This window comes from Gavialis gangeticus, unplaced genomic scaffold (assembly GCF_001723915.1).
Source record: "Gavialis gangeticus isolate Ggan-Ray unplaced genomic scaffold, GavGan_comp1, whole genome shotgun sequence".
Taxonomy (NCBI): domain Eukaryota; kingdom Metazoa; phylum Chordata; order Crocodylia; family Gavialidae; genus Gavialis; species Gavialis gangeticus.
The window spans coordinates 57,447,964-57,458,110 of record NW_017729030.1 but is presented as its reverse complement, the minus strand read 5'-3'; the positions used below and the strand labels follow the sequence as shown (position 1 = coordinate 57,458,110).

The following is a 10,147-nucleotide window of genomic DNA, read 5'->3' as shown; positions in this document are numbered from 1 at the left end:
CAGTGGTGATGAAGGTGTGCATTAAACTCCGGGGGGTGCATTTTGCTGATGTTTGGAATAGAGATGTTCCCAAGAGAAGCCAGTTGAGCTATGGTGGAATGAGCTCTGATCAATATCAGCAGGTCCACCTTAGCAAACATTTAGCATAACTTGACAGTCTAAGAGCTGGTTAGGCAATCTCTGGGGTCTCATCCGCATGAGCGTGGATGTTTGGTTGTCTGGGGTGACACCTTGTGCCGCTGCTAGTTGTCCCTGGAAAATGCCTATGCCACACATGTTCTGGCATGTGGTAGGTTACCTGGGATGGAGGGGGAGGCTGGGGCCAACACTGGGCTGGCCCCAGCAGTCTTACCTGGAGTTCTAGGGGCCTCCCAAAGAAGTAGCAGTGGCGATCCTGCCACTCAGAGCTTGACTGGAAGCTGGAGTGTGGCTCCAGCCCTCTAGGCTATAGTTTTGAGAGGCATGCACCACTCTCCCTCTTTTTTTGCATGGGTTATTTTAACCCCTGGATATCCAGGGGTCACACACCCATGCTGCTCCCTTGCAGTGCAGAGAACAGCTGAATGTGCAGTATGTGGCACCTGCAGTCATGTCTGTGGCGCCACATACCACATGGCTAGACTTCTCTGGATGCAGCCTCAGTGGAAACTGTTGTGCCTCTAACTTTTTGCTATGGAAAGAAAGAAAAATAGAAATTACAGGAATACTTAGTCCTGTTCAGATGAAAGAACAAAGCTAACCTCACATCAAGTATATCTACAGAGGTTCTGAGAATGTGAAATTTGGAGAGAAAAAATCAGCGAGCAGCTTTGGTTACAAAAGTGAAATTCTATGATGACCTTGGGCAAATACTTGGAGCAAGCCTGAAAGGAGATTGTGTCTGGGAAAAATCTTGTATTGGGTGATCTTACACCAATGCCCGAAAAAAAAATTAAAATAGTCAGAGACCAAAAATGGTTAAAAATAATGATTTTGAAAAGATGGTGCTAGGCTAATGCCTATTCTGAAACAAACAGTAGAACATCCATCTTAAGCCAAGGGAAATGAGAGGAACTGAAGAACAGGAAGTGTTTGTGTCCATATTGAAGATGTGGAGAAAAGGTAGTGTTCATGTGCCATAGGGGCTGAAAGTGTCTCCAAGCTCAAATGCCTGTGGCACATCTGCAACCACCACAGAACATTCATGCAGACAAGTACTTGAAGGAGAAGTGGAGTTTAGAGTGCTAATGCTTGTGGAAGCAACCCTAACCCTTTTTGTTGTCAAATGGTACTACAATCCAAGCAAATCTTGCTGCTAAGAAATATATTTATTTGTGCAAATGATGCAGCCAATTTGCAAATCATGTTATATAGAGTTTTCAGCTATTTGAAGAAGACCAGTACTTTTCTTTTAGAAAGAACAGCAAAGTAAGAACAGAGTAATCATCTTGGAATCAGATCTACATTTCAAATCTATATCAAAATATAATTGGTATCATCCTAACTCCATGAGAGATGTCTACAATCTGAGTTAAGGTACTTTTCCAAGTCCCCATGGCAAATCATTAGCAAAGCAAGAAACAAAACTGAGATCTCATAGAAACCGTTTCCCTTCCTGAATTAGTAGGCTGCATCCTAGAAAAAAGTCAGATTTCTCTATATTGCTCAATTTAAACCCATTTGAACTGCACAACTTTCTGTCAGTAATAGATTCAGTCAAAGAAAAATGTGAAGCCATTCTAACTGTATTAATGCTGTATAAGTCCAGACTCCTCCATGATACTTTTTAGAGGGATTTATACAACTCTCACTACTTCTGCCCAGTGTTTAACAGAATAAAAGCTGTGAATCAACAATGCAACACTGAAACTCTGGTCAATGTTTGACAACGAACCTAAAATAAACAGATTCTTATCTAGTATAGATCAGCAGTGTTCCACTGATTTTAAATAGAGCTAAGCCCAATTAAACTAGTTGAAGATTTGGCCCACTATTAACAAGAAGGATTTTCTATTCTCTTCCTAATGAGCTCCATTACACAAAATCTAATTAAATCATATCTTCTGACACAAAGCAAGGATTCAAAGCCATATTCTTTTCACTTAATAAAGAGCACCCCATTTGCATCTGTTAATTATCTGAAGAAAATACCCAATCATTCTTGCCTTACACCTCTTTACTAAAGGAAATGGCTCATTTACTCTCAGAGTCAGATATCAAACAGTGCGTATAGGCTTCTGATGCATAAAGAGCTTAGAGGATGAATGGAATCATGGCTGCTTTCCTGTATGTATAGGTATTACATTTCTTCAGGTACATCTTGTGTTTTTTCTGGGCCCACAAAGACATCTGGATGACCATCAGGAAAGCAAAAACACCAACTACAAAGGAAAAAAAAACAACAAATTGTGTTGCTTGTGTGTGCACATGCAATGTGTATTGTACATATTGCAATGCTTAACTTGCAATTGCCTGCCCATCAGAATAGAATCCAGAACACTGCTTGTTTCTAGACTCCGTTTACAATACAAGGGGAGAGTTGGGCTTCTTAAAATGGACTCCACAGTATCAAGTTTGCTGGATAGGAATCTGCCTAGGGTTAGCCGAAAGGAAGACAAAAAAGGCAGGTGCAAATCTTAAATCCTTCCCTTATAGGCACTTTAATCAGAGATGCAGTGCATGGCTACACGTGTAGCCCTTTAATGCACATTAACGGCTTTCTTACACATGTAAGTGCCGCACTGCACTTTGAAAAGCGTCTGGCGCTGCGATGCATGCAGTTGTATAAGCAGCAAAATGTATGTCATAACTGAGAAAATGGTGGTGGCGTGCTTTTGAACTAAAACATATTGGAGGTGCTTTAGTTCAAAAGGGCACTGCCACCATTTTCTGTGAGCTAACATGCATTCTGCTGCTTATACAACTGCACGTGACACAGCACAGTTTGCCTCAGCTCGCTTGCAAAGCAGACTCGATTAATTGAGTCTGCTCTCAAGCGGAAGTTCTCTGGAGTGTTGTGGGATAAAAAAAGTATGTGTATAAATGCCCTAAGTGATTTTTGGCAGGTGTCTACACATGCAGAGATTTGTCACTAAAATTATTCACAAGATCCTGCAGCCCCGCCACTTGCCCCTGTGGCCACCAGGAGAGCTCCAACCTCCAGCCACTTGACTAGACAGCTACAAGAGGGAGAAATGGAGGCATTATGTGAAGCCAGGAGGTATGGAACAGAACGTGTGTGCCTTCATGAAGACAGTACTAACTTTGAAGGGAGGCAGCACTGGGTTCTTGCTGAAACTGTTGCTCTAGTGAGGTAAAAGCTTCCACCTTCCACCCATTTTTTTTCCCCAGGGACTCCTTAGTGGCTTAACTTCAAAAGGAATTCTGAAAAAGGTCATTACCAATGCCTAACCTATGGTGTGGTGTGTAGGTTAGAGTACTAGGCTAGGAAGCCAAAAAAAGGGAGAGGGGGTGTTCAAATCCACCATGGCCAGAGGGATGGTCTAGAACCCATGGCCTTCAGTATCATGTTTGTGAGTGTGGCAGGGCACTGTTGGTGTCTGTCACTTTAAGGGCTGAGCCAAGCACCCAGCAGGTGCTTGATTGTGGTGGCCATTTTAGATATCTGGCTGCCCATATAAATAGAGAAGTTCACTGCTGGCAGAAAGATCACTTAGCTGCAAGGCTGAATGCAACATCCTGGAAGGGCAAGAGCTTAAGAGGATGGTTTGGAGGTTCCTGGTCCTGGGCATGACCTAAAACTGCACCCTGCTGGGAATGGGTGTCCTGGTGGGGCTCTCAGTGGTGTGGGAGCCCCCAGGAATTGCTAGGCCAGTTACCACCCCGGTGAAAAGCAAGTCAGGGCCTTAATAACCCTAGTTCCCACAACCAGGTGGGTTACCCCATGATAGGCCAAGAAGGTGGACCCAGGTTAGAGAGTGGGCTATGCTGTGGCCAGGACCAGAACAGTCAAAAGGGCCAGGGGCCCACTGTGAGGGATGCCCAGAGTTGAGGGCCGGGGGTTTCCAACTGATTTTCAAGGTGAGGCCATGGCCTATGTGGCCAAAGGTCCCGGGGTGGGGGCCACACCTGAAAGCAGAAAGAGTTCAGGGAGCTATGCAGCCCCAAATGAAGGTGGAGTAGGCTGCCAGATTGCAGGGATCTGGTTAGGGTCAGTATAGGGGAGGATTATAGGGCCCAGTGTGGTTAAGAACTATGGATGTCATCTGTGAGGCTTGGGCTGCAAAGTAGCAGAGGAATGGAGCCTCAGATAGCAGCCCCTGGCATTGGGGCAAGAAATGGGCAGCCTCCCGCCTAATTAATAACATAATTATATATCATCAAGGTGTGGCAGATAAGGTGGTTGGCCCAGAAACAGGTGGGAAGGTCATTGGTAGACTGGCACTGAGGAAGTCCTATCCAGTGAGCTACCAAGACAAAAGAATACCAGATACATAGAGCACATGTATGGGGTGTGACTGCTACTGTGCATTTTTAGTCATTTACATATGCAGGGGTACACATGCAGGAATAGAAATCTTATGGATATGCAAGTAACAAAAGAATAACAGCTTAGGAGCTCAGAAAAAAAATAAAATGCAACCCATGGACCTCACTGGAAATACTCATATTTTTAAAGTTAGGTATGCTCTCACCAATGAAATATAGCAAGAACCTCATGAACAGGACTAACATGCTCCATTCTGGGAAGGATGGTTGGGATCTAGCATTCTTGTGTTAAGTGCCTGATACTGTGGCCATATAAATGATTCAAAATTCCCCGTTGTACTTAAATGTGCATTGTGTTCAAGCCATGACTGAGTAATTTAGGTGTCTGAGATGCAGATAGGCAGATCAAAAAGATTTATGAGTCTAACTTCCAAGTGATTTAAAAGGAATGATAAACCATATACTATTATTTGGGGAAACAACAGATTTTATAAAATTCACCTGCACAAGTAATGTTCATATCTAACTCACTTCCATGACTGTTTTAAACTTACCTGGCAGTGTTTGTGTCATCACTGTGAAGCTAATCCAAGACCCAATCTGTTACAAAGAAAGAAGTGTTAAATGAATGCTATGAGGGAATAAAGAAAAGGGTTTTCAAAAGTGCTCAGCTCCTAATATCTCCAACTGTAACAGGGCTAGAGTGTAATGGCACTGAAGTGGAGTTGTAATGGAATGGGTAGCTGCCTAAAAAGTAGCTCTTCAGTACTTCAGGTGGGGTTGAAAAAATCATCTGCAAGGTAGAGCATTGTGTATATGACAATCACTGGGAAAAGTCTGAATGGGAGAGAAGGGATGAGTAGCTCAGTATGACGGATGGGTAAGTTGCAGCATGCCATGAAGGCAAGGCACTGAAGCAGAGGTGCTTGAGAATTTATGGAGAAGATTGTGTAATAAGAAACAAGCTAAAGTGTCCAGAGTACACTTAACATATGAAGAGCTTGCTATGAGTGAGGTTTCAAACATGGCATCCTAGCTTGGGACGTGACCAATCCATCCTTTACCTTCATGTAGAAGTTAGTTGCATACCTCATATGTGTAGTTGGGACAGGAAACCAATGCAAACAGCCACGTGAAAGGGTTGTAGGTTGGGCTTGGAAAATAGTATTTATTTCCTATTGGAAAAAAAAAGAAAAAAAAAGCCGCTCAAAACAATTTTATTATGGAAGACATCATAGGATAACACAGCCTTATTGTGATGGCATTCACAATTTTAACTGAGCCACAATACACCTCCAGAGTACAGCTGGCTGATCACAATTTTTTCTGAAAAAACTTTTATTTTCACAAAATACAGACTTAGAGAGCTCATCCAGATGAGCACTCACGTGTAGTATGCAGTATTGTGAACCCATCTGCATAGCAACACACTGCATACACCACACGTGTAGGCATTCCTTGCACTGCTAATATGCAGCATTGGGGGGGGGGGACAAGGGAAGTGGGGGTTGACACCAGGAGATCCAGAGCCCTCAGACCTGAAACCAGAGCCTGGACAGCCAGAGCCACATTCCAGCTGCCAGCCAGGCTCCCTGTTGCCAGATACCACTGCTGAAACTTGCTGTGTAACAGAGCATGTGTGCACGGGTCCTTCCCTAGGACAAGCACATGTGCACTCATCTGGACACCCCCATAATGACCAAAAAATTCCTTGGAAACATGCTAGTTTTGAAAGAAAAGGCTTCTCATGACCAAGACTGAAGTTCTGGTCAGAGACTCAGAACCAGTCCAACCCAGGATAGTTGGTAGCTTTCGTGTTAGAGTGTTATATGGAAGACACAGGAGTAAGACCTTGCATTTCCTGTTTCAGACCAGACTTGAAGCTCTGTTGTGAACCTCTACCTTCCACAGTCTAGCTGCCTGGTTCTAATGGCAGGATTGTCTTTATCCTTTTATTTATTTTTTTTAAAGATCTTGTTTTTGTCCTAGTGCAGACTAGAAAACAGTTTGTGGGGTGGAAAAAGAAACTTTCTGCCTGGCTCTACTCTGGGGTCGATAGCATTGAACTCTACAACTTAAACTTAAGAGTTATAGCTCTCTAACAAGGGTTCCAACAGACTCACATTCTCAAGTAAAAAGCACCTGCAAGGCCCGTAACACCCATTCACTTAATGGTGCAATGAGATCTGTTCCCCAATCCCAACAATTGCACCTCTTGCCATACCTCCTATGTATGGCAGGAGGCACAGTTTTGGGATTAGGCATCAGATCCAAATCAGGCTATTGCTCCTTGCTAGTACAAATTCAGGATCAGGATTCTAGGCTCCCCCTGCACACGCAAGTTGAAGGCCAAAGACATAGGCCTGGGACTGACAATCAGCTGATTGTCAATCTCAACCTTGGAACCCCTATAGAGTTAGTTCAAGACTTCAGTAGTATCCCCAGGCAAATCAACCGATTGTTGGTCTTGGCCCAGGGACCATGCTGGAGTCTCCAACTGGCTCCCAGAGCCCTGGGTTGTTGGAAAGCTTCACCTGATCCCCATGAGCTGGGCATGTCAGAAAATCATATGAGCAGCTGCACTGCAGCTACAATTTTTAAAGGTCTGGCACATGGGGACCTGGGGATCAGGAAACTTCTCCCCATCCTAGGTTCCCTGTGGCAGGGATGTGTCAAGACCCAGCTGATGAGCTCCCCTGACTCAGCACCCAGAAAACAGTGGGATACATCTACATGCACTGCATGGCTGTCAGCCTGTGTGCACAGAGGGTGTTGTCAACCAAGCTCTGTCAGGCAGCTGGCATCAGGCTGCCTGGCGGGCCTACCCTGCCATCAGTTCAGTTTAAGGCATGATGGAAAACAGCCATAAAACTGTTACACATTTTGTGGAAGAATTTTGTGGCTTGTTTCCATTTTATCATGCCATTACTCACCTTAACATGTGGCCAGGTTACTATTTAAGATTCCATTAACTGGTTAATCACACCTTAAGTGTAACATCTCCCAAGTCCTAAGGCACAGAGATGCATGAGTTTCACATATTCATTTCAATCATACACAGAGGAATGTTCCCAACATTGGACTTCTCTCTTCCTTGGAAGAACCAGCAGGACTAATACCTGTAATTACTATTGAATATAACCCCACAACTGGCACATTGCAAATATTGGTATTATGAAGCTGAACAGGGCTGCCAGGTATGCATTGATCGCCTTCCAAGAAGAACAGTGTTTGGGAGAGCTTTGGAAAATCAATAGAAACTGAATGACTAGTAACTTAGCCCCCATTTGAAAGTCCTAGCTTTATTAAAAGAACAATTCCCCTAGCATATAAATGCAGGCAGAATTTTCCAGAAAAATAGTCAATATTCAAAAAGGAAGTGTCTTATGGTGATACTTAAAATAATAAGAAGAAATGTCATATTGCAGAACCTGATATTTTTGTTCTATATTAATAATTTTGCTAGTTCTAAAATGCAACCCAGCAGGCTCTCACAATGGTAATAACTCTGTCAACACTGTGATGATATTTATAAATGATGCTGTGTCTGTAAATAAATAAGCTTGTTGGTTGCTTCTACTGCACAGCATGTTCCCCGTTCAGGAAAGTACTTAAGTACCTGTTTAATCTTAAGCACATGACAAAGTGCTTTCTTGAGTAGAGACTGATTTCAGTATGTACATAAATGTTTTCTGGAACAGGAACCTACAATTGAAAATATGATGATGAAGGAATAGATTTTACTTTCTAGAAAAATGGTGCAGCTATTAGTCCTATTCCCAGGTAAAATGTTCTTATGAAAGAGGTTTGGAGAACGCTTTAACAACACATGCACAGATATACATGCAAATTATTTTAGTACTTGTTAAAACAACATTAAAACTAAATCTTTCATTGTCAATTGAAGGAATATTTTAAAACACTTGAATCTATACCTGAATGTTGTTCCTTTATAATTAAGACAAAGTTTCTACATGCTTTGAAACAGCAAGCAACAGTGTTTCTAGTATTTCTTTGTCACCACATTTAATTAGAAGATCCTGTAATGATAACATGGTACCTCATTCATCTTTCTTTATTTTCTGGTCACAGGCACATACATTATTATATATAAGAAAAGATTGATAGGTCACATGCAATTCTGTTTGAATCAGGCAGTGAGGAAAACAAAAGGACAGACCTGAGTGATTTTGATGAGCTAAAGCTACATTGATAAAATGATTTCCAGCTTCACATATCTGCAAAACATTTTAAAACACGCTGTTATATATTTCAAATAATACAAAACAACTTCATTGAAAAGAACAAAAATATTTTGTTTAAATATTAAGGTACTCCAAAGGAAATTTATTCCAAACCCATCATGAGAACTCAAGAAATCTAGAAAACTCTTCATCTAGAAACAATCTGGGGTTAAATCCAGGATCTAATGAAGTAAGTGGCAAAAGCTCACACAGACAACAAGAGGACCAGGACTGCACCTTTGGTGGCTGAAGCAAGTGTCTATGGAATCCCATTAGCTAACAGAAGAATACAAGAGATTCAGTTTTGGGATGCTCAGCAATAAATTGATTTAATGAATTTTCAAAAAAAAGGTTTCAGGATTCACCATCATTTTTCTATTTGGACATAAGCATTTTCATTAGCAGAAGCAGGAATAGGAGATAGCTGATGTCTCATTCTGGGCCATTATGCCTCCTGTACTCACTGTAGTTTCACTGGACAGACCAATGAACTGGTATTCAGGAGATCCAGCTTTTAGTCCCACGCTGCTCTTAACTTGTTGGGCCATTTCCTCTCTACTTCCCTGACTCCATTTTTTTTGTATTTTTTTTGTAACATAATTTATAAACTTCTCAGGGTACAGACTGTCTCTCACTAGGTGTTTCCACACAATGTACCACAATAACATCTCAGTCTCAGGCAGAATTTTTTAATCACTGTGGCTAACATTTTATTTCTTCCCTGGACATCTAAGGGGTTGCTTTTAACAGTGTATACACAATGCCTTCAGCACTTATGTGCAAGTAGGAATTCTGTTCCTGGATGTGTAACCCTGTGCACAGACAACTACATACATGTGCAGGCTGGGCATGCCAGTTGGCTGCATACATAACCAGGGATGTATATCAGCCATTGTGCAAGCATAGCAGCCTTAGTTGCCCCAAAGTATAATTGATCGAAGTCCATGATTAGTGAGATCTCCCATCTTTCCCCCACATTAGTTGAGCGGGTAGGGAAGCCAGATTACTTAGGGTTTCAGCCTCCATCAACCAGAGAGGGTTTGAATTTGGTCTCTTTGAATGCATGGCATAATACTGTAACCACCAGGCCCACAGGTCAACCATTACCTAGGCCCTCTTCTAGCACTCTTTTAGATGCTGGCTTCCTGGATATGTGAGGCCAGGAGGAAAGAACAAGTTGGAAGGTGGGTGGCCAAGTAAGGTAACCACTAACCTGTTAAAGAAGGGGCCCTGCATCTAGTTGAGGCCCTTGCTCCCAGGGGCTGCATCCCCACAAATGGGAATATGCAATTTGTGGTACCTCAAAGCCTTCTGAGGCATCACAAAAAGCAAATGGCACATGTTAATCTGTTTGCTGTGCTGCACAATTGCAGTGTGCAAGCAAATTTAGATACCAAAAAAAAAAGTGCCAAAAAAAGGGGTGCAGTGCACATGGCAGCGGTGTGTGCCGCCTGAAACTGGAGCCTGACCAGCCA

General features: G+C 42.5%; 1 protein-coding gene across 1 annotated transcript in view; it reads right to left on the bottom strand.

Annotated features, from left to right (window-relative positions):
* Positions 1-589: 589 nt before the first annotated feature.
* Positions 590-10,147, bottom strand: part of TECRL (trans-2,3-enoyl-CoA reductase-like) — a 242,017-nt gene continuing 232,459 nt past the window's right edge. The window contains exons 9-12 of the mRNA XM_019522275.1: positions 8,609-8,666; positions 5,518-5,603; positions 4,983-5,028; positions 590-2,360 (exon numbers count right to left, since the gene is read on the bottom strand). Of these exons, the coding sequence (XP_019377820.1) occupies positions 2,233-2,360; positions 4,983-5,028; positions 5,518-5,603; positions 8,609-8,666 (318 nt within the window). The 3' untranslated portion in view covers positions 590-2,232. The remainder of the gene's footprint in view (positions 2,361-4,982; positions 5,029-5,517; positions 5,604-8,608; positions 8,667-10,147) is intronic.